General features: G+C 43.3%; 3 protein-coding genes across 7 annotated transcripts; 2 read left to right on the forward strand and 1 right to left on the reverse strand.

Moving 5' to 3' along the window:
• Positions 1-222: 222 nt before the first annotated feature.
• Positions 223-11,512, forward strand: MEIOB (meiosis specific with OB-fold). Its single transcript, XM_042827820.1, has 13 exons — positions 223-291; positions 3,818-3,875; positions 4,868-4,999; positions 5,765-5,837; positions 6,443-6,638; positions 7,138-7,238; positions 8,351-8,403; positions 8,500-8,595; positions 9,019-9,120; positions 9,594-9,747; positions 10,118-10,301; positions 10,701-10,787; positions 11,164-11,512. The coding sequence occupies exons 1-13, from the start codon at positions 223-225 to the stop codon at positions 11,284-11,286; spliced, it is 1,428 nt and encodes a 475-aa protein (XP_042683754.1). The 3' UTR covers positions 11,287-11,512.
• A 1,317-nt stretch (positions 11,513-12,829) lies between these two features.
• Positions 12,830-14,109, reverse strand: FAHD1 (fumarylacetoacetate hydrolase domain containing 1). The gene has a single exon (XM_042827828.1). It carries the CDS (start codon positions 13,926-13,928, stop codon positions 13,257-13,259), a length of 672 nt encoding a protein of 223 aa, XP_042683762.1. The 5' UTR covers positions 13,929-14,109; the 3' UTR covers positions 12,830-13,256.
• A 125-nt stretch (positions 14,110-14,234) lies between these two features.
• Positions 14,235-23,077, forward strand: HAGH (hydroxyacylglutathione hydrolase). 5 transcript variants are annotated; one of them, XM_042827825.1, is made up of 10 exons: positions 14,350-14,365; positions 14,525-14,562; positions 17,300-17,481; positions 17,963-18,027; positions 18,949-19,066; positions 20,112-20,220; positions 20,405-20,508; positions 20,924-21,025; positions 21,487-21,566; positions 22,039-23,077. In XM_042827825.1, exons 3-10 carry the CDS (start codon positions 17,377-17,379, stop codon positions 22,136-22,138), a joined length of 783 nt encoding a protein of 260 aa, XP_042683759.1. In that variant the 5' UTR covers positions 14,350-14,365; positions 14,525-14,562; positions 17,300-17,376; the 3' UTR covers positions 22,139-23,077. The 5 variants fall into 5 exon arrangements, with proteins under 5 accessions (XP_042683761.1, XP_042683755.1, XP_042683759.1 ...); XM_042827827.1 differs by lacking the exons at positions 14,350-14,365; positions 14,525-14,562 and adding an exon at positions 14,235-14,251; XM_042827821.1 differs by lacking the exon at positions 14,525-14,562 and having other exon boundaries at positions 14,282-14,365.
• Positions 23,078-23,433: the final 356 nt, after the last annotated feature.

Below are 23,433 nucleotides of genomic sequence, written 5' to 3' on the forward strand. Positions count from 1 at the left end.
ACAGATAGCAGTAAAATTTGTAACTATTCCTTAGCCAAGAGCAAACAATAAAGGATTGTCTTACTTCAGACAGCTTGAAATACTTTTTATTGAAAACATGATATTTAGGCCAAAACATTTGTGTTAAAAATCTGCTTGTTATTCCTCCCATGAATAGTTTTAAATGATTTGTTTAGATCTTTTTTAAAATCTAAATTAATTTTCTCAAATTACAGATAAAGAATGGCTTATTCCAGTTCAACACGGGACTTTGTTGCCCTTTCAGATCTGCATCCAAACCTTGCTCGTCCTGTAAGTCTCAGTGACACAGTACTTTTGTTCTCAAGTGAAATTGTATATGACTGTATTATATTACTGCAAAATTATGTAATTGACGTGTATTTAGATACTAATAGCATTAGTATAATTGTTAGATATAAAGTACCTTACTTTCTTTGTGTATAAACCAGGAAAATGAAAATTGATGCTGTTGTTGTCCATAGTATGTGGATACCCCAACTATAGATATTGACTGGACAACTGAGTGTCTGAAAGAGTCTGAGGCTTCTTTGTAATGTTTTAAATGGATGCAGAATTAGTAAAGCATGTACAGAGTCAGTATTATGCAGTCACAATACATCTGTAACCTACAATAGTCTTTCACCACAAGCTATGAACACAAGGCCCAGGCCTGAAGTTCTTACTTGTGTGCTCAATCCCTCTGAGCTAACTAATGTAGTCCTTAATTACTCACACAAAACTCTTGTTGAATGGTATGGTGTTTTAACGGGATAAAAATCTCACAATTACATCTCAGATAGGACTGTTTCTGTTTGTTTAGGACAAAAAGCAGGTTTTGCAGTTGTCAGGCTATTAAAGGAGCTAAAAACTTTGCTTGTGGGAGTACAGAAGTGTAGGATGAACCATAAAGTAAACTTGGCAAACAGCAGAGGTTGGTACTTGGTAGTTTCATGCAGATGTTTGAATGTCTGTATGATTTTCTTTTGTTTGTTTGCTCCTGACACAAATGAGAACAATCTTCCTAGGAGCAAGAGCTGAACAAAGGAGTGTGCTGTGTAACTCATTCGTTTTCTCTTTTGGATTACAGATGGTTGAATTATAACTAGAAAGTCTGGGGATCCATTTTTTAAAATTCTTTTCTATCCACAATCACGTTTTAAAACAGGAGGGAGAAGGCTACAGTGCTCCCTCTGCAATGTCTCCCACCCTTTGCTCTGTCTAGCCCACTAGTTATAATGTCTGTTGAGCATTTGATGCTGCAGGAAGCTGATGCCTGGAGAATAAAACAGAGAAGCTGCACTTCCACGTGGATACCAGATACAGCTGCATCTCTCCATGCAGCAAGAAGTAGACGTGCGCTTACAGAACCGTACGTCCAACAGGAGATCTGATGTGTTGTGAAAAGCTGAAAATAAGCTTTCCTATTCCCACAGCTTTTTATTTGGAGGGGGACAATTTAGCCCTTTGTTCCTTTTGAGAAGAGCAATAGTGTTCATTAGACAAATGGAACAGAAATCAGAGAAGAGAGATGAACAAGGGAAGAGAGTTGTGGATGCTCTCGCAGTGGCACTGTGTGCTCTTTTCAACTTATTAGAAACTCCTGTTCTCCAACAAAATTAATTTAGTCTGTCACTCACCAGTACTACCAAATACAGGGATTCACTGACTTGGTTAAAAGCTTTTATCTGTACAAATAAGAACCAATATTGAGTATTGCAATTAGCAAATGTGCAGGAAATAGAGTATTTTTAGTAAGGTAGCTTATCAGTATCTTAAGATAGACTGATCAGTATGTATCTAAATCCTATGATTTTTTACTTTGCAGCTTGTTTTTTAAAAGTAAAATAGATGGAGCTGTAAGAAACTTGCAGTGTTGTAATGCTGTGGTGTCACGATTTGGTCGAGCAGCCTCAAGCACTGCCCTGCCAAAAAAGGCAGCATGCCCTACTCCTTAGTGCCAGGCATGTTCCACTCCTCCTCTTTTGGCAAAAGCAATGCTTGTACAGTTGCACAATAAATTGATCAGGGAAATGATCTCTGAAAGTTTTTATGCCCTCTTGCACCCTCCTTTCCCTCAATAGTTTTCAGCCAGATCACTTCCTTTTGTTAGCTTGCTTGGCAGGCTTTGTACTAGCAAGAGAACGATGAATGTATTTATACACAGTGGAGACCTCTTTTGGAAACTGCAGATTTACATGAGCATAGTTTGTGTGAAAAGTCATCCTAAATATCAGTTCTTCACTCCAGCAGTGTGATGGAGTGTGCACTGTAGTCAGATTTAACTGATTTTTTTATTTTTATTTTTTTAAGAAGCAAAGACAAAAATAGAAAAGTAAAATTCTAATCTAAATCACTGTGTCTTGTAGATAGATAGAAAATATTCATTACAGAAAGGCTGGATGAATTAGGATGTTACACAGTTAATGGCTGCATCCTTCTAATGAGTTTGTGTCCATCAGGATGGGATAACACAGTGACCTTGCTCCATCTAGTGATTCAAAGTACAGAGGGATCACGAGACTAGATTTTTGAGTGCACATGGGTGTTGTATGTTTGTAGTCAGTCAGATTGCAGTGTTTTATGAATAGATGCAAAATTCAGTGCCTTGTTGCTTATTAAATTGCTGAACTGCCCCATGCCAATTGACTGCTGTGGTTCCACTGCTGGGATGAGGAAGTTGTGGAGTACAGCAGGTAAGTTCACGTGCGTGCTGTGAAAGAGATGTGGTGCACTTAATGGTTTCATTCCTTTCATTCAATTCATCCCTTTTGGAGTTTATGGCAATTAGGGTAATCTGCTGAGAAATAAATGTAGTGCTAGTTTATGAAATTTAGAAGTGGAAGATAGCTCTGTAGCCTCAGGGCCTTTTGTCTTTCCACCTCTCTCTTTTTGCTGTATTATGATGACATTCTCCTCTTCTGGTCTTCGCTACCAGACAAAGTTCCCAGAAGCACTTCTGTGCTCTTTTCTCACAGATAGTATATATTATTGTATATTATTCCACAATATTCTACATCAACATACTATAAAATGTGGTATTTCTTAATCATTACTAAAAAAAGTCTGAAACTACAGCTTGTCATGCTTTTCTGGGCCACTCACTGTGTTTTTACCTGCGTTCAACACAGTAAGTTGTTCACAGCACAGAACATCTTGCTGTGTGAGTGTTCCTAGCAGTTTTGTTCTGCAGTTGAGACTGGGCTGCTTTATCATAATAAACAAAAGTTTAGCAAAGCAGACTAAGATGAGTTTTGTTTTCATAATCAAAAAACGTTTATTGCCTAAGGTCTCACTGTGGTCATTTGAAAGGCACAAAGCACTGTAGAAATGTATGTTGTTAAGATGAGGATGGCATAAATGGCCATCCCTGTGGGTGTGCAAGTGTGCATCTCTGTGGTGACAGCAGGGAGAACAGTGGGTGCTTAACTGTGAAATAAACTCTGTCCAGCCTTTTCGTAGTGGATTTAAGGAGATATGAGGCCTCTGCACAAAACAACAATATTACTGCCTACCTGAGGAGATGATACCACAAACAGGCAGAATTATGAATGTTTTCGGGTGAACTTTTGTCCACTCGTTGATTTACAAACAGAAACAGATGTAGTTCTTTTAATATCTTTAATCACGTTTTTTAAAGTAACATTGTATGTTTATGTTTTAGTCCTTTGTTCATGGGGTACTGTGGAATAAATAGATTAAAGTGATTACCAGTCAGAAATATGCTTGTTATCATCAGCAGAGTACAAGTCCATGAAATCTAATTCATCATATACATCTGTGTTTAATACTCTTATTCTATAATCTTTTTATTTTTTAGAATGTAATCGGTGTGGTTATTGGAAAAACAGATGTCAGAAGCTTTCCAGACAGAAAAAGTAGAGTCTTTTAAAACCTTTTTTACTTCATTTTGTTATGTGGTATACTTGGCATGTCTGACTGAAATCGATATTTAAATGATAAACAGACCTCTGAGTCTAAAGTGTATAGAATAGAAATGCCCTCCCAAAATTGTGGGGGTGGGAAGCAAGAGGAAAGAGAGCAGTATTAGTTTGGCTAAACGGTATCAATTAGAATCCATACTGAAAAACTCCAGCGTGGAAGTATTTCAGGGTCTGAAGAAGACAGCATCAAACTGAACACACTGCTACCACACATACTGCTGGTGCTGATTATGGTTTGTTCCTCTCCATTCTCTCAGAGAAATGCTGAGGGCCTTTCTTAAGGAGTGAAACAAGTAATTTACGGTCTGAGCAATGCCAAATCAATATTATTGTATATTCATAAAGAAAAAAAATGGGAATAATACACCGATAATACACAGTTAATTGGATAATGAAACAATGTACCTACAGCTTGGGGACAGACTCTGCTAGGAAGCATCTGGCTGCAGCTATTCCAGCTCTGTGCCACTGTGCTGAGCCAGCCTGCTGTCTGTCGCTTGGCTCTCACACGTGGGCACAGCCCTCTGCAGGCTGCCTGCCCACCAGAACAAGTTTGTTAGTACATACACTTACAGTCTTGCCCGATAATGTGTGTCAACACCTAGGATGACTGCTTTGGATCTAGCGACCTACAGTTCTTTGGTTGCTCTTGCATTAGATTGTTAAGCTTCTGTGGTGCTGTTAAGTGATACTCGGATGTGGGCACTCAGGTACCACTGTAGGGACGGCAGCCTATTGCAATCCTCCATGTGTTTACCGACAAGTCTGCTGACCTCTAGTGGTATTCCCCACATTGCTGATAGTGGTTCTCCGACAGAATCTAGCAAAACCCTGTAGCAATAGTTCTTATACATATATTCTAGAATCGAGTCTAGTTGAAACCAAGGTGTGCCAGTGAATGCTAACAGTAGTGTTTGTTTTCGCAGACATTGGGTCTGAAAGATACACATTCAGTTTCACTATTCGTGATTCACCATCTCATTTTGTTAATGTCAATTCTTGGGGCAGAGAAGAATATATCCGATCGCTTTCAGAAAGCTTCAGAGTTGGTGACTGTGGTAAGTTGGAGTTTATTCTCAACATGTTTCTGTTTGAATGTGTTTTTGTTTTTTTCCCCAGTAAACCAGTGTTATGTATTTGTGGTTTTACTATATTTTCCTCAGAGGAGATGGAAAGCAGTTTAATTGGAAACAAATTGTTCAGTTACATTCAGTATGAAGAGGAGTGAAATAAGATCTCCAAGTTTTAAATTCAAAACCCGTAAATGTGTCAACAAAAAGACCAAATACAAACCCACTGAATGCAGCCACCCACATCTCACCTATGGTTAAATGGATCTAAATTCTTACATTACATGATTATAAATTATGAAAAATAATCTCTGCAAAGTAGTTCAGTGTTTTTCTTTGCCTTCATTACTCATAGGTATTAATAGGATTGTTCATTAAAAAAAAAAACAACAAACAAACACAAGAAAAACCTTCAATTTATTTACAGTCTGTGCTTTTATATCATTAATAAAACGACTGCTGGCCACAATGCAGTGTTTGGATAAAAGCTATGACTATGAAGACTGTGCACACAGCAAGTTTTAGTCATTTTGTTTCCATTAAATGCCTTGAGGACTCCTGTGGGACTCTGGCTATAATGCAAGCTGTATGGCCAGATAACGTTTTCAGAATGGAAGCATTTAACAGAAGCTGCTGCACACGCATGTTCTTTTCCATATCCTACCTGGGAAACAATTCTATTCTTAAAGTTCCTTCTCTTCTCATGCATTCGCATTCAGTGTTTTAACTTAACTCACTGCTGTTTGATTGCAGTTACAATTGAAAATCCTTTAGTCCAGTCAAAGGAAGGAGAAAAGGAAGAAAAATTCAACCCCGTAACTCCGAGGTAAATGTACAGTGCAGACTGGTAGCTCTTTCCAGAAGGACCAGTTCCTTTCAGTGCCAGCTCACTGCAGCAGCTGGCTATTGGTAGAAGCAGCAGTCAAATAATCTCAAATTAAAACATATTTTTCATTACATTTTAATTTTTATTACAGCTTTGCTGTGAAATAATAAAAATAGTAAAGATATTACTAAAGTCATAGGTGAATTTCTTTTGAAAACCTGCTACCAAATCCAGTCTGACTGCAGTAGTCTCACTGTGTCACAATGCCAATTACCTGCATTACAGCCATTTCAGAACTTATTTCATTTTTCTTTATTGATAAGAACTGAAAGATTTAAAAATACATATTTTACACTGCTCTCTGGATTTCCAGTTCTATAAGCATTCAGTACACAATCATAAATCTTATATCATAAACTCTTCTGCAGGAGGAAAGGTCTACATTTATAGTTAAAAATTACTGAAATGTTGAAATATGTATCCACCTTTAAGGCAAATGATTTTTCCCCATGAATTGAATCAACATTCTAGACTGTTAATGAATTGGTCAAGTGAAATGTTAATTGATGTTTGTTTTGTGTGCATGTGTGTTGCCTACTATGTAGTTGCTACAAATTACTGATCAGTGAAAATCATTCAGTTGTCAAAACCTCTTCATGCTACGAAATGGACACCAAGCTACTTTCTCTGCTGCACCTGCCTGTCAAGGACCCCCAGGATTATTATTCACTGGGTGATATCACTGCAAATGGACAGAGCCTTGATGGAAGAATTCTTAATGTGCTTGCAGCTGTAATGTCAGTAAGTCAAGGCGCCATCAGACTGGTGCTTTTCTTCTTAGCAGGGGTAACTGCACTGCCTTCATGTGAGTACTGATTTTTGGACTCAGGCAGTGGGATCACTGCTGTTTAGGTTGGCAGTGATTTCAACTGATCTGAGCTACTTGAAGTTTCCATCTGCAACACAAGGGAGGAAATGAAGGGAATGGAAATGTTCTAAATAGTCTTTTTGAAATCATGCATGTGAAAGCAGTAGATAACTTGCAAATATATAAACTGCTGATTTTTATGAAGTAAAATGTGTCTCTTTATCTTGAAATTAGTTTTAAATTAAAATTACTACTGTTAGTATACATAATTTTATAACAACCTATACCTATAGGTGGATAGGTTTTATTTAGTTGTGTATAGTTCCTCCCTCCCCCCACTTTTAAAGTCATCTGTTAAGTTTTAAGTTATCACCTTATACTCCTAAACAGAGAGTGCTACTTCTTACATATTGCTCCTCTGTCTTTTTAAAGGTTGGTGAGCCAAAGTATTTTATAACTTCAGACAAAAGGAAAGGTCAGAGGTGTGAAGTAAAGCTCTACGATGAAACAGAGATGTCCTTTCCAATAATATGGTAAAATATGTTTTAATTTACTAAAATACATTCATGCAGGAGCAGGAAAAGAATTAAATGCATGCTGCTAATGATACTGTCTTAAATGCTTTGTTATTTGTGTGGTAATGAGGCAGCAATAGACACTAAATAGAGACTTTAAAAAGTCTCCATAGAGTAACCCTACATGTCTAGTTGTATGACTTACAGACTGCTAGCTAACAGATGGCAAAATGAAGCTTAGTTCCAAATTGCTGTATTTTTTTTAATTCAGAATTTTGCACTTGTCCAGGACGTGGCATTTAAAGGTTCATTCACTGCTACCACAAACTAGTGAGGGGAAAAAAAAAAAAAAAAAGGAATATCCTTCATTTCTAAAGCCAAACAGAATTTAGAAGTGCAGAGGAGATAGGTGTGGTTTTTAGGAGTCCTTGAGCAGTGAATGACATGATAGTGAAGAGATTTCAGAGGACATTGGTGAAGAGTCGGCTGAGCAATGCCAGGTGAAAAGTAAAGAGCTGAAATCTTTCTGTAATTAATTAAAAACAGAACAAAGCTGTGCTTTGCCAGTACTCTTGCCATCCAAACTTAAGAGGAACTGCATGACATTTTATCAAGGGACCTAAACATTAAATCATCATTGTTGAGGGCTACTACTGACCTCATTCTAGTCTTATTCACAATTTACAAGGATTCCAGTGTTGGAAAGCTGGCTGAACATCTGCCCTAGTGATGTCAGCAAACAACTTGTTCCCAGAGCAGAAGCTCAGATGACAGGCAGCTACTTTCTCTCAGATTTGCTTTAGTTAGAAATTACTTGATGCTCAGCTTTGAAATAATGCAGTATTTTTCCAGGTGTGATGTTTATTTTGAACAGTCTAACAGCCCTTTATTTTATCTTATTTGGCATGGGATTAAACAGGGACTGTATTGGGCCATACTTAAAGCATCCTGGCTGGCTGTGAACTGAATGCATGTGGATAAACAGTATTTCATTTTGTTTGCATGTGCATGTAATGAGGGAATTGTTCTCTTTGAGCAATTTAGTTATAACTGTATTATTTAGTAGTTTTGTACTTAAAAGCTGGTGCTTTTTCAGAAACGTTCTGACACATTAACTTCTTTTGGTTTAGTTGGGATAATGAATCTATCCAGCTTGCACAGAGTTGGATCCCACGAGAAACAGGTATAATTTTCTGTTTTTCCCTGGTGTTTTTTTTTCTTCTGTAATTCCTAATGCAATCTGTATTCAAAAGTAACAGACTTTTTATTTTATGCCCAGTAATATTTGCATCAGATGTGAGAGTAAATTTTGACAAATTCAGGAACTGTATGACTGCAACTGTGATATCAAAGACCATTATTACAACTAATCCAGGTGAGAGCTGCTGACATATCATTTTAATATTAGTAATCACTACAGATAAGAAAGCATGAGTGAATTTGTTGGAGGTCTGATTTCTACCAGTTTGCCTCAGAAAGTTTCCTGCTTCTTGTCTGTCATGTAGTGACCAAGCTTTTGGCTTCCACAATACTATTATGTGTCTGTCTGTCTGTCTATCTAATCTAAGCAGCCTTCATACATTCCACTGTATGAATGAAGCACACATTCTACTGCTAAATAGTTAAAAGAAAACAAGAGAAATGCATTTCTTGGCCAATTCCAAGAGGCATGCTGTTGGTTCTGCCTGAACTAAAAAAGATGTACAATTTTTGATCTATCTGTATATTACATATATTTATTACTTAAAAATGAATGTTTTTTTTTTCTTTTTTTTCTTTCTTTTTTTTTTTCCCCAAGAAACTGCAGAAGCAAATATTCTCTTCAGCTTCATGAGAGAGAGTGCACAATCAGGAGCTTTGCATGATAAAATGGAGGAGCAGTCGAAAGAGTCCATTAACTGTAAGTGTGGATCCAAACACTGATTTTATGAAACTAGATGAAGTCGTTTCATGGTGCAGCTCAAATTTCAAGTTCATACTCTTTTTAGAAAGTAAGCCATAGCCTGGCTGCATACTTCAAGTCTGGACTGTTAACAGGGCTGTTCCTTAGGTTATCACTTACGTATCTCCATGCTTAGTGACTATGCGAGTGTGAGGCCTGACATGCTCTTTTCTGGCTTAAGTGAGAAAAACTGCAAATTTTGGTCAAAAACTCATTTTGAGGAGATACAAATATTAACTATGAGATTTTCTTGATTTTACTCTTTTTTTTTTTTTCTTTTTTTTTTCCCTCCCACAATGATGGGCCTTCTCCAAAAGGAAGATGTGCACTGCTTTTCTGATGCTTTTGATCATCTCTTCTTAAGGTCCTTTTCATGTTGCTGCTCTTCTGTGTTGTTTCTTCTTAGACTCACATGTCTTTTAAATTTGTAGTGGAGACTATAGTTGATGTTTATACTGTGAAGCAGCTGAAAGAAAAAGCTTTACAGAGTGATGGAAAACCTGAACCAGTGTTTGGCATTATTTATGGTTACATTTCCATGCTGGACATTGATGATAATGTATCTAAAGTTATTCGCAGCAGATGGTAAGCAACTGTTTCTTCTAAATTTGTGTTTTAGAATGTTTTTTTCTTCTTCCCCTGACCCAAATTAGATAGAACGGTATTTAGTCTAGTTCTGGACAAAAAATAAAGCAGCTCTAGCAGTTGGCATCTGAATTTCTGTTGCATAGAATTTACAGCATCAGCAAGGAAGAGGAGCTGGCTTTATGAAGGACTTTCTGGTCCTGGAGGAAGGAAAGAGAAAGAGGTTGTTTTTTTTTTCTCACATGGACTTGAAAGTGTAGATGATGATTTGATCTATTTATTTTTTAAGAGTCTCTTGGGCAATCTCAGCCTAAAGAACAGGCTCAAGCAAGAAGGACTTGCATGCACTAATTACCTTTCTGTGTTTCAGCTCAGTGTGCCGTTTTGTGGTGAATGAAACGTCAAACACGTGCAACTTCTGTGGTGACATCTCTCCAGATTCAAAGTCCACCTTTGTGAGCTTTGACATCCTTGTTGATCTGACAGATCATACAGGCACTCTTTATTCTTGTTACCTCTCTGACTGCATAGCTGAGGAAACCTTAGGCTGCACTGTAAGTAGAAATAAATGAGGTTGTTCTTATCTTGCTCCACAGCTCAGATGAAATGAATCTTACAAATACCTCTAACTGTTCTTTATATGTGCATGTTCTTCATATACATGTCAGTAAAAATGTAGAAGTCATTGGCTGCTGATAAGAAACTTGTTACATGTAAGAGTGATGAATACCCTACTCAGAATATTACTTTAATTGATCAACACTTCCCAGAGAAGATGGTTGCAATCCCCTGCAACTCACTGTGATTTATCTGTTCTGTACATGTATCAAAGACTGTGTTAAAATTGAAAAGTACAGCTTAAAAATGCATTAAATCCTCTTTTCATCATCATTTTATTGCGGAGATGTTACAGCTATGTGCTCAAGTGTGCTGTGATGTCATGTTATTAACAGGTCCAGGAGTTCCTCACTCTACCAGAAGACAAGAGGACTGCATTGAAATGGCAACTTCTTCTAGAACGGAGCAAGATTTATTTTAAAGTTAGTATCTAATGGAAAACAGCTACTGTTGTAAATTATTTTAGGTAGTATGTTTAATACTGAAAAATTCCATGTCAATTCTGCTGAATTTTTCAAAATAAGCAGCAGTTTTTGTACATATTTGGAATATTCCAATATGCCTTACCCTATATTGGATTCCTTTTTTTCATAGAACTGCCTATTTTAGGATAACCCTAAGCTGATTCCCTGTTTTAAAACTTCCTCTTCTTAGCAAAACTGTTCTTACTCTTGAATCCACTTCACCCTCTGCTTCTGCTTTCAGGAAAGCATTTTGCTTTGGTACTAAGAGATACTTAACATAATATCTGTTCATTGATATACCAGTAAAAACAAAGTCCTTTATTCATTTTTGCAGATTACCTTGTCACCCAATTGGAGAACTGGTCTGAAAGCAAATATACTCTCGTGCAAACTAGCGAATCCTATAGAAGCAAGTCAGAGCCTGCTGGGAAAGAAGCTGCAGCACGTGGCTTGGTAACAGCTGGGAAAAGGCCATCTATTCACTATGTTTTTAGAGGTAGAAGGTTGTTGTCGCCGTATTTTGCTAAGGAATATGCATTACTACTTGTTGTAATTGGGCTTCTGTGGTGTTTTTAAGATGATTGCACTTGGAAAAGTGTAGTGGGTCCACAGCCTAAAAGTTAGTTCTACTGAATTCAACCCTTTAGAAGGGAGGTGGAAGCCTTGTTCACTGTTTGGGAACTATGGGAAAGTTTTGAAAAATCAGAAATAACAATTGGTACCAGACAGATCTCTTGAACTTTATTTTTTGACTGCTGTGCTACTTCTGTGTTATTGAAGTAAATAAAGGCCCACTTTCAAATACTGATGCGTTTGTGGTATATGTTGGTGAGTCCAAACACAAAGCTTTTGGTAACTGCAGAGGCATGCAAGGGAAATAGCAAAGACTTTTGCAAGTCTCTTTTCTCCAGGGCAGACCAAGTTTTCTTAGAACAAAGTAATCAGCAGGGACGTCTGACAATCAGATACTCAGGCTAAGACTGTAGGTGGCAGGCATGACAAGATTCGTCTCCAGCATAGATGTTCTTGGCTGAACATAAAGAACCCAGGTGTGTACATTTTCCCATTCTCCAGGGGCTGGTTTGTTTGTTAATCTATTTCTATATTAGTCGATTTCCAACAGTTCTCACTTTCAAAGCATACAAGGGGCACTTTGACTTCTAAAAGCCAGGGGCTTGCTCTATTTAGATGTCATGGCTAAACGTTGTGTTTCAGCTGGCCTCAGTTCCTTAGGCCATAGTATTTATAATTATCAAACAGAGACCTTTTACACGTGCTTTTAAGCCACTCACTGAAGCTAAAAGGCAGCAATCTGCAGTGTATATGTTGGCAGGATTAGTGCCTGGTGGAGGTGGTGTTGTGGGGGCATGCACAACTGTTGTGCCTTAGGATATCTTCCAAAGAAATGTGAAAAGCAGCTACATCCTTCTTTAAGCACACTGCCTCGAAGCTCATATACTTGCAAAATATAACCCTAAATCTTGGAAATAAAGCCACTGAAATGAGCCCCTCCCAACATGTGAATCTGTTGTACAACTTTCATAATGGTGGCCTACTGTAAAAATTACAGTTAAAACCACCAAATATCTACAGTTTTAGTCTGTAATGATACAAACATGCAGCATTTTCCAGATTCCTTTCTCACAGGCTTTCTTGTGTCTCATTACAGTTCTTTCCTACTGCAGCTCCCAGTGACGACAAGGAGCCAGTGCTGGCTGCCGCAGCCAGGAGTGAGCACCTCTCACTGCTGCCTGATCACCCATGAGAGCCCCTGCAGCACCCCAAGTTGGAAAGACCCCACGCCGACAGTCACCAGAGCACGTAGCTGCATGCCCTGAGTGGATTCCAGTCCTCAGGTTAAACTTTTATTTTTCCACTTTATAAACTGCATTCTTGCCACTTTATTGCACCTGTGCAAGGAATCCAAGTGTGGGTGGGACACAGAAGCTGGACAGCTGCAGGCCTTATCAAGACCACAGATGACTTTCTGTACATCACCATTTTAATACTTCAGTTCTTATGTTTATTTTGAGACAGGACATTGGCAAAGCTCAAAGCATGAACAGAACAGAAGAGCACACAGCAATAGTCCTGCTGCTGTACTTCCTACTGTTCTTATTTCCCCAGCACAGCTGAATACAAAGTTCCAAGGTACAGTTTAGGTATCAACCAGCTGCCTTAGGCTGGGTTGGACTCTTGGACTAACCTCAGCTTTACAGCCTCTCTGGAGGCCAAAGTGGAAATGGGGTTGTTTTAGCCACAGGTCTTCATGAGCTACAGCACAGCTTTGATAACCAGGAGTCCAGGAGATGCTCAGGCCATGTAAATTTAACACACAGGACAGTGGGTGCAGTGCATCTCTTTGTTCACGCAGTGCTCCCCAAAAGGCTCTTCCTCTGCAGACAGAGGTCCCAGCCCAGCTGCTGCTTAGGACCGACGTGTTTGCTGGGCCACCTTGAACCGCATGGACAGGATGTCACCTATCCCTGCCTCTATCTCATCATCTTCTTCTACAGACCCGACTCCACTGGGAGATCCTGTCAGAATCAAATCTCCTTCCTCCAGGGTGATGATTTCACTGATGTAGCTGATCAGGTGCGGGATAGAGAAGATCATAGAGGAGGTCTCTCCCTCCTGCCTCAACTGTCCATTCACCTTGAGCCAGATCTTCAGCTTGTGAGGGTCTGGGATCTTCTCCTTGGGCACAAATTCACTGACCGGGCACGATGTGCTGAAGGCCTTGGCCAAGGTCCAGGGCAAACCCTTCTTTTTGCACTCTTTCTGTGTGTCCCTAGCGGTCATGTCCAGGCACAGGGCATAGCCTGCCACGTGCTCCATAGCAGCCTCCTGGGACACGGCCCGGGTTCTCTTCCCGATCACCACCCCCAGCTCCACTTCGTGGTGCAGGTCGGTGCAGTAGTAGGGCCGCAGGATGGGCGAGCCTTCCCGCAGGTAAGCCGAAGAGGGCTTGAGGAAGAAGAGGGGCTCGGCGGGCAGCGCGTTCCCCAACTCCTTGGCGTGCTCGGCGTAGTTGCGCCCCACGCAGACGATATTCTTGCCCCATTCCCAGAAGCGTGCCAGGGGCCTGGAGGAAGCCATCAGCCCCGCCGCTCTCCTTCTCCGGGTGCCCTTGGGCCGCCCTTGCCGTACCGGAGGCACAAACCCCGCCGAGCTCCGCGCTCCTCCTCCGGACCCGCACTCCTTCCTTCCGTCCTTCCTTCCTTCCTGCTGCCTTTCGCTCCCTCCCCCAGCACAGGCGTGAGCCTCCTTACCCAGCCCCTTTGAGCCGGGTTAGCGAATCGCCTGGGCGGACAGGGGGCGGGCGGCAGCTCAGCACCGCCCCCGCTGCACTCCGGGCCGGGGCCGAGCGGGGCTGCCCGCCTCCCCCCTCCCCGGACCCGGCCGCTGGGCGGGGAGCGAAGGTAACCGGGGCCGGGCGGGGCGCGCCGCTGCCGAGCGCACCATGGTTGGCGGGGGCTGGCGGAGCCTCGGCACCGCCCTGGCTGCGCTGGGAGCCGGGGCCCTGCTCCGAGCCGGTACGTGGGGCGGGCGGAGCGCCTCGCCCGGCGCCCACCTGCTCCTACGGGGACGCGGAGGGGCTGCGGGGATTCGGTGTGGGCGGCCGGGGGGCTGGCGGCGCTCCTCCTAGCAAAGCTGCGCAGTTTGCTGATGGTTTCTCTTCTTTCGCTGCTCAGGGGTGCGCCGTTTTAAGCTGACTCACAGCCCCAAGTAGGTCAGTGTCTGTTTAGCTGCAGCCTCGCGCTGTTGGTGGTGGTGGTGGGGTTGGTTTTTTTGCGCTAGTAAGTGACGTGGGAGGATCCTGGAGGGTTGCTGGGCCGCCCGAGTGCTGCTGGTTGCTCTGGAGGATTGGGGGTTGAGGGATAAGGTGTCGAATTTTAACTGGGTTAGATGGGAAACTGAATTGGTAATGTAAGGGAAAAAAAAAGTGGAAAAAAAAATTCTAGGCTGTGCATTTGCATCTGGGCCTGAATTCTGAAAGTGTCTCTTTGAATCAGAGCTCAGCCTAGCAGTGCCTCTGTATGTAAAACGTGGCCTTAATGAGCCAGAATTCACTGCAGCTGCTGTCAGCCTTGAAGCCCCTCTGCTACCTTGTCCCTGAGTGTGCTGACACGAGGAGCAGGCAGCTCAGAGTTGCTGTAGGCGGATGCACACCCTGCATGAGTTGCACTGAACCTGGCTGGGTGCTGCAGACTGCCTGAGGGGCAGCAAGCAGGAGTTCCATAGGGTGCAGCTCACCTGGTGTCCAAACACATCTACGTGCAGGGTGTATAGAAAGCAAACGTGGTGTTTCTACTTGTGGGGCAGTGCAGAGATATACACCTAGGAATGGGTGTGCAGTCAGTGTGCGTGACTGCCTCATTTGGAACAGGAATTTTCCATTCCTTTTTTTGTAGTAAAACAGTAAAACAAAATACTATGAACAAAATGCACAAGGCAACCATTTTTCTGGAGGAACCTATTGCTTAGCTACCTGCTGCCTCCCTGCCTTCAGCCTCCTGCGTGCGTGCGTTGCTGTGATAGCATTAACATTGCCCATCTGCAATCTCTGCCCCTCCAAGAGTCAGGCTGTGCTGGCAACCCATCCTGAACACAGCTATGCGATCCAAAGGGCACTGCTGGGGACATGGAACAAAACTGACTGGAAATGGAGCCAGTGGACCTTATAGTTTTGGACGGGCATGTGATCTTGACTTGCTGTCTGTGTTAGGTGCAGGGGTTGTGCACTGCTGGGGAGCTGCCATGAGCAGAACTGGGTGTGAGCTGCTCATAAGAGCAGCGCTGGGTGTGCGTGAGAGCTTTGGATCAGACTGAAGGGTGCAGCTCAGCTGCAGATGGGACTTGAGAATAGGTTTCATGTTGCACGGATGCTTTCTCATTCTTCTCTTGAAATCGCATTTTAGAAAACCATTTCCTTCTGTGGTGTAGTTTGTTTGTTTGTTATGCCAGAATTGTGAGTTAAACATGCTGAGAGACTTCAGGATTGTGGCCAAGGTTAGAAATGGTTCATAGGAAGAAGGCATTTGAAGTATGTGAGTAATTCCTTCAACTCGAAGTTAAGTTTCTGCTTTCTTGTGTTTTGATTTTCCTTTTCCAGTTTGCATCTGGTACAGAAACAGGCAACTTGTCCAAAGCAAAAGTGCTTTCAGTTAGGGAGAAGCTGAGGAGCAATTGTTTGGGTTCTTTTCCTACCAAGCAATAGTAAGGGTTTGTTTTTTTTGTCTTTTTTTTTTAATTATTATTTTTAGAAGTACACTTCTCCTCTAAAGGAACGTTTGGCAGGTATGGATGCTTCCTTCAGCACTACGTGCCCACTGTGTCAAACCCCCAGTGCATGCTTATGCTGTTGTGCTTAAGGATTCCTTTCAGCGCTGCATTTCATTTTACCTTCCCACAAAACAAGTGATCTGGTGGATGCAGGAGGGGAGGATGTCCTGGGCAGGATCAGAGGGGCATTGATGCATCTGCTGCACGTGTGGCTCCAAGCTGTGCTCTCAGCTTTGCAGCACTGTGGTTGTGTCCCTGCAGAGCTCTGGGCTCACTGTGTTGGCTGGGTCACCCTGCCAGGCCCCTTTTCTCTTATCAGAGGTGAGCAGAGACTGCTTGGAGAGTGGGACAGGCTGATTAGCAGTGTGGTGACCTCTCCCTGAGCACCAAGTGTTGGAGCCTTAGGGTCAGCAGTGCAAAATGAGACAGGAGCTGAGCCAAACCAGTGCAGGCACCTTCAGTGCTGTGCTGTGGGTGTAAACTGACTTCTGTCATGGACTGCTGCCTCTTCTTCTGTATGGGCATGGACCCAGGGCTGTGTGGTCCCCAGCCATCAAAGGCATCATCCTCTTTGTTCCCTTCTTTCCTTTATGGCAGAGCTTCTTGTGACTGCGTTGTTTCTTTAAGAACTTTGTATCTATGAGGAAAAGTGGGGGGAAAAGGGGAGTCCAAGTTATTTGCATCTGAAATCAGATTTGCTCCTTGGATTCTATTAAACATTTAACCAAAAGCAAATAGGGAAGCACTGCTGTTGCATCAAGGCAGCCCATCATAAGGAAGCTCCCTGCAGTGCACGCCTGCTATCTGGCTGCTGTGCAGAGAGCCCATCTTCTCTCCACAGCACTGTGTAAGCTGTGATTTCCCCAGTTAATGAACCAGATACTTCTGTCCTAGCAATGTTTGTATTTCTCCTCTTAATTCCTTTTGGTTGTGACATTTTGTGCGGTTTTTTTTTTTTGTTTGTTTGTTTGTTTTGTTTTTTGCAAAGTCACTGTCCCAGGCTGACCTTTGTCCAACTGCTCTCTCTCTGTTCTGTTTTCCTGCCCCTTGAAATCTTCTCCCTGATCAAAGTACAGCACTTTGCCTGCATGTCCACACACCTGCTGGCAGTGTCCCATTCCTCTCTGTGAAGCTGCAGAGCACCACGATCCTCCCACGACCCGAATTTTGCTTTTGGTCTCCAGGTCCAGCGCAGGTACGAGCTGTCTTCCTGCACACAGAGCACGAGCAGAGGAAGTCAAAGACGGTCACACAAGCCAACATGAAGGTGGAGATACTTCCAGCGCTCACTGACAACTACATGTACCTCCTCATTGACGAGGAAACGAAGGAGGCTGCAATAGTGGACCCTGTGCAGCCCCAGAAGGTAACGCTGCCTGCTGTCCTGGGAGTGGGTGCACTGCTAGAATACTTCCATGCTGCCACGTACACAAGAGAATTAGTCACAGGGTGACTCAGGCTTGGAGGAAAGTCAGGAAATATTAGCATCTCCTGTGTACTGACAAGGCTTCACAGGTGCCGAACTTCTGAGCTCAAACACCTTCTCCCTGCCTTCAGGAGTTACTGACCTGATTTTGTTTTCCCTTTTAGTTTGTTTGTGTGCAGAAAAGAGGAAATAGGGCTGAGAGTTTAGTCACAGCCCAGCTGGATCAGAGAGCTTGTGTCCTGAGGTGTAATGACTGCAAGATGAGGGATGAGTTCTCTGCATAGTCAGCAGGATGTTTGCATGGAGGTGTGGCTCTTAAACCTCGTAGCAGTTGCATACAGAGCAGCTACCAGGTTGTTTAAGTGTTGTTTAAGGGAGTCCATGTGAGTTGTCATGTTCTTAATGTGCTCTGCGTCTGCAGGTTTTGGATGCAGTCAAAAAGCATGGCGTGAAGCTGACCAGTGTCCTGACCACACACCATCACTGGTAACTATCTGCTGTATTGGCATATCTGTGCAGTGTGTATGGGTCCATGAGTGAACACACAGGGCTGCTTTGAAGTTGCTCATATCAAGGTCTTAGAGCATATCCATGTGCTTGACTGGGCATGCTTAAGCTATGCCAACTGCTGTTTGTCTGCAGCCACTGAATAGCTCTGAGAAAGCATGGTCTGCTCCTTTTTTGTGCCGAAGCTCACCAGAGAGTGAAGTGCAGAGAAATCAGCATGAAGTAGCTGAGTGCACAGCAAAGATGGGAAAGCTTGGGATCAAGCCAGACTTTCTTAAGAGCAATTTTTCCTGTGACCAGGTACATTCTGTAGGCTGCAAGTTCTCTGTGTTAATGCATTTAGGCTTTAAAATGATGACTTATTCCAGCTGGTCAGTGAAATAAGTGTATGTGTGGAGTGCAGAAGGCAGCACACTTGCAGTGAGCTGCTAGGACATGCCTCTAAAGCATAGTCAACAGTTGCGGGAGCATTAGCAGGTTTGCAGATTAACTCTGACAGAGACATAAAGCTTTAGCAGTTTTGCAGTGTTGAACCTGAGTACCTGAACTGCATCTATCCCAATTAGCCTGCTCTCTCAGTGTTGTGGTTAATGGGCAGTCGGCTGTGATACTCTAAATTTGATATTTCCCAACTGGGTGTGAAATTGAGGGGAGCTGCAGAAGAGATGGTGACCAAGGTCCTATGCTGAAATCTCTTGTGAGCTTGCTGCTCTGCAGCCACCAGTACTTACTAACTGGCACTTAAAGAAACTATCTCTACTAGTGCTGATGTAGCATGCCCTCTGAGTACAGTGCTAGATGTCTGCATACTGGGAGACTGATGATCATCTGGACATTACCACTGCAGTTGCAATCAGTTTGTCTTCATCCTTTCCAAAATCCATTTTTCTGACCTTCCAGGGATCATGCTGGAGGAAATGAGAAGCTTGTAAAGCTGGAGACAGGATTGCGTGTGTATGGGGGAGACAGCAGAGTTGGAGCATTGACACAGAAAGTGTCTCACCTTACGTCACTCAAGGTAAAGGGAGTGAGCTTCTGGATTTGGCTGGGGACATCTTCCATTTGTGTCACAGCTTTTTTCTTTTTTCTTTTCAATGTCTCTCAAGGGTGGTTGGTGATTTAACTATATCTTTCCCCCTTTTGTAGCTCTATGTACCATAACCCCTCTGTCTCCTTCTAGCTGGTGGTAGTTTGTTGATGGTAGCATTGGTATTGCTCAGACACCTGTACTGCCAGGGACATGCTGGGTGTCTGTCTCTCCTTGGATAGCTACCTTAAGCAGGGTAGTGAGAGCCACAGCATGAAAGCACAGGGCTTGTGTTCTGCTTACAGCCTGGTTAGCACTGAAGAATTGCAAGCGGTCCTCTCTGAATGAAGGCTGAAATACAGGCTGAAGAGAAAGTGGGCCAGCAGGGCGAGCTGCCTGCATTGCTTTTCCAGAGCTACAGTGGCAGAGCTTGCTGAAATGTCGCTGTTTGTTTGTAGATGAGCTGGCAGGTTGCATAAACTGCTGTGACATGTGCAGGCTGGTGTGAGTGGCACTGCTGGTCCTGCGGTGCATCAGCCTCTCTAGGGCTGGTCAGCAGCAAAGAAGGGAGTGCAGAAAAACATGGGAAGATTTGCAAATTAAGGTTGTCAGGGAATGATCCTTGTGAATGTGTGTAATTCCTCCATTTTTCCTGAGCTTCTTCCACTTCTGCCCCTCAGCTTCATTTTTGTTTGGAGCTTTTTACGCCTGATTAACTTTGTTTAGGATTTTGTGTTGCTGTGGATCTATTTGCTGTTGCTGCCGACCAGACGCTGAGTCACTCTGCATGCAAATGAAGGAATCTGGCAGTTCTCTTTATAACAACACCTGTTAGAGGAAACAGCACCCTTCCAAGTCCCTACCATAAAATTCTTGTGCTGGACTCTCCCAAGGAAAGAGCTGATGTTTACTGGCCAGCTGCGTGAGAATTTGCCTGTAGGACTGCCAGGCCATTGTAATAAGTTGCAATTCTTTTCTAATGGTACAAATGCTACCAGACAATAGCCTAAGCTCTAGTCTTCTGCCTTCTTCTCAGGTGGGATCTCTTAATGTGAAATGCCTCTGTACGCCGTGTCACACTTCTGGACACATCTGTTATTATGTGACTAAGCCAAATAGCTCCGAGCCACCTGCAGTTTTTACAGGTGAGGAGTTGGGAGGTTACATCACTGACAGTCTGTGTTGCAGAGAAATAAGCTCCCCCTCTGCCTGTGTGCTCGTGGCTCTGGATGGGCATTCATTCCTTATTACCAGTGCAGCTAGCCTAACTTCCACAGTGTGGCTGTGAACTGTGTGTGGCCCTGATGCCATGTCACACCTTGCTTGCAGGTGACACGCTGTTCGTGGCTGGCTGTGGGAAATTCTTCGAGGGAACCCCTGAGGAAATGTACAGAGCACTGATTGAGATCTTGGGCAGCTTAGATCCTGAAACGGTACGAAACTTTTGTGCTAGTAAGTTAACCTGTCAGAAGTTACTGCAGGCCTCAAGAAAAATGCCTTCCCAATAATGCTGTTGTTCGATGAGAACATCTCTCATGCGCTGAAGGAACGCATGCTTACTGCCTTTGATGCTGAGTAGCTGGATTCCTTTGAGAATGAAATATGTACTCCAAATACATTTGTGTTTTATGAGGGAAGAGCAGAGAGTGCTTATTGAAACGAAGGCTGGGACAGAGATGGGACACCTGGGTTCTTTCATGAGGCTTACCTATAAGATGGCACATAGCTCCTGGCATTTTGCCTGCATCTGGTGTGTTCTGGCAGGATCGTTCTGTTCCTGCTGTGTATGATAACATTGATGGAACCCAGCAGTCTACCTTCATACCTTGCGGGACTTTTTCTTCCTAGAGAGTTTACTGTGGTCATGAATACACTATCAACAACCTCAAATTTGCTCGACACGTTGAACCCAACAATGTCAGCATCCAGGAAAAGCTTGCTTGGGCCAAGGTGAGTATGTTCATCCTTTCCCTCAACCTGCTGGGTGCTGCTGGAGCCTCTCTGAGGAGGTAGAAAAAAGGGGGCAATGTGGAGAGAAAAGAGAAGCTGAGGAGAGGGAGTTGAGATGAGAGGTGACAGTACAGTTATGTGATCGGGGGAACAATGTGCTGGAGAACAGGGTGGTGTGAGCAACATAGCAAGCACAGTTTGCTTTTTATGGAGATGTGACCCTTCTTGGGAATGTCTGAGGCTGAATTTCTCCCCCTCTAAGAGGATCAGCTTTGTCCCAGGAAAGACTCGGGACCTGTGACCCAGGTTTCTCAGTGCCTTGATCATGCCTGTCCAATGGTGTGGCTGAGGAGCAGATCAGGCAGTTAGATGGAGCACTTTACCCTTTGTAGCTCATACATAGGACACTTCTTGTTCTCCAAAACATTCCTCATCAAGCAGAACTGTTTTCCTTGTTCTAGGCCAAATATGACAGTGGAGAGCCAACCATACCCTCCACCATTGCAGAAGAGTTTACGTACAACCCCTTCATGCGAGTGAGGTATGGACGTGTGGGAATGGCCCTTCTGAGTCTTGTTTGGAGGGGGGGATGTGGGGAAGGTGAGGAGAAAGAGCCATAAGTATGAGTTACTCTCCTGATTCACACATTCTGATGCTCTCAAGACCCTCCTTAAAACTCTTGCATTCTAAAGGAAGTTGGGTAAAACACTTGTCATGGCAGAGGCTTGGTGCTGTGAAACGTGGGGAGTTGTGGTGAGCATCTCTGACCCAGGAGTTAGAACAAACCTTGCTGTGTGATAATATTCCTTCATCACACAGGACTTGGTAGATGGGTGTGGTATGATGCCACTCAAGGTGCAGGAGCTGATAAGCTCACGCCAAAGTCCTGAGTCTTTGGTCTTAAATGAAGCTTATCCCCATGATGCAGGCAAAATGTGGTAGCAGTGACTTCATGGCCAAGATTTTATCTTGCAGGCTTTGCATTTACCATTCTGGGTGTTCTCTCCTGGCAGGGAGAAGACAGTTCAGGAGCACGCTGGGGAGACCGACCCCATCCGCACCATGGGGGCCATCAGGAAAGAGAAGGACAACTTCCGTGTCCCAAAGGACTGAGCACTCTGCCTGTGTCACTTTATGGCCATCTAATAGTAACTTAGACTGTTCAGATGTTTCAGAAATCTGTCGTGGTTCAGACAGTCCTATTTAGGTTTCTAGTTTGTTTTAATTAAGAAAAAAAAAAAAAAAAAGCACTTTGCCCTTGTTGAGATATTCTACAGCATATTTATATTATGATGAAGAATATTTATCCCTCTGCTGGCTCTCAAGCTGTCACACGTGTCACATGCAGCTCATTTTACAGGTGTTGGTACTCGGCTCAGGGCTGGAGTGGGGGTGGCACGGACCTTGAGACCTAGGAACAAATCCCTGCTGTTGCTGTGGGCACCTGATGGGAATGCAGAGTGTGGCACTGGGGCTGTTTGAAGCGACCATTTAAAACAGGAATAAAATGCAGTAACTGCCGACTGAAATTAAAACTTTCCTTCCATGCTGCTGCTTATTCAAAGTGCTGCTTCTGGCTGCGTTAAACCTCTTCCCAGTGGCGTAAAGCTGCGGTAACTTTTCCATGCAGAGATTGCACTGTTGCTTCTGCCCTTTCTCTGTTAGCTGAAGCCTGCTTGCGTGCTCCTGAGGGTGAGCTGCACTTGTAGCTGTACGCAGAAAGGAAGGAGGGATTTGTCTGCTGGGAGGTTCCTGTGGGAGCAGCTGCAGTGTGCTGCTGTGGTTAATGCTTAACCTGCAGTGCTGTACTGAGCTCATTACCACCTGCATTCCACGCTGTGACCCTGGTCTAAAGTGGCAGTGTGTGAGCAGGGTTTGGTGGAGCACCACTTCTTTATTTGTTTAAAAAAAAATAATGATTTTTAAATGTTTTTCAGGAAGAAAAAAAAAAAAAAGGTACCTAAAATGTTACTGACTTCTTAAATTCTGTGCTGCTACAACTAAGCATGACTGTACTGGTGGCTGAGGAAATAAACACAGCTGTGAACAGTGTGGCAGTCTGGAAAAGGTTCATCTCCAGCTTCTGCTCTTATTTCTTTGTACCAGCGATTCAAGTCAGCCAACTTAAAGCAGCTTTCTTCTAAATCCCAGTGTGGCACATTTGGGAACACGTGAGGCTTTCTTCAATTACTGCCTCAGCCCTGGGGGTCCACGGGGAGGAACCGCACCTACTGCACTGCAACCCCTGCGCTGGGGGAGCGGAGAGAAGAAGGGGAGGGAATGGGAGGAAGAAGGAAAAGGAGGGGAGGGAAGAAGGAAAGGAGAAGGAGGAAATAGCCGGCCTGAAGAGGGAAGGATGAAGCGATGGAAGGAGGGAACAAAAGGAAGTAAAGAGGGAATGACAGTGG

Source organism: Centrocercus urophasianus, unplaced genomic scaffold (genome assembly GCF_019232065.1).
Source record: "Centrocercus urophasianus isolate 14NV4802_14NV808 unplaced genomic scaffold, USGS_Curo_1.0 seq_29, whole genome shotgun sequence".
NCBI lineage: Eukaryota > Metazoa > Chordata > Aves > Galliformes > Phasianidae > Centrocercus > Centrocercus urophasianus.

Coding starts and splice junctions, on each gene's coding strand:
- MEIOB (XM_042827820.1), top strand. CDS start 223: ATGGCTTATTCCAGTTCAACACGGGACTTTGTTGCCCTTTCAGATCTG. Junction 8,596..9,018: donor CATTATTACAACTAATCCAG/GTGAGAGCTGCT, acceptor TTTTTCCCCAAG/AAACTGCAGAAGCAAATATT. Junction 10,788..11,163: donor GGAGCAAGATTTATTTTAAA/GTTAGTATCTAA, acceptor TCATTTTTGCAG/ATTACCTTGTCACCCAATTG.
- FAHD1 (XM_042827828.1), bottom strand. CDS start 13,928: ATGGCTTCCTCCAGGCCCCTGGCACGCTTCTGGGAATGGGGCAAGAAT.
- HAGH (XM_042827821.1), top strand. CDS start 14,293: ATGGTTGGCGGGGGCTGGCGGAGCCTCGGCACCGCCCTGGCTGCGCTG. Junction 21,026..21,486: donor AAAAGCTTGCTTGGGCCAAG/GTGAGTATGTTC, acceptor TCCTTGTTCTAG/GCCAAATATGACAGTGGAGA. Junction 21,567..22,038: donor AACCCCTTCATGCGAGTGAG/GTATGGACGTGT, acceptor CTCTCCTGGCAG/GGAGAAGACAGTTCAGGAGC.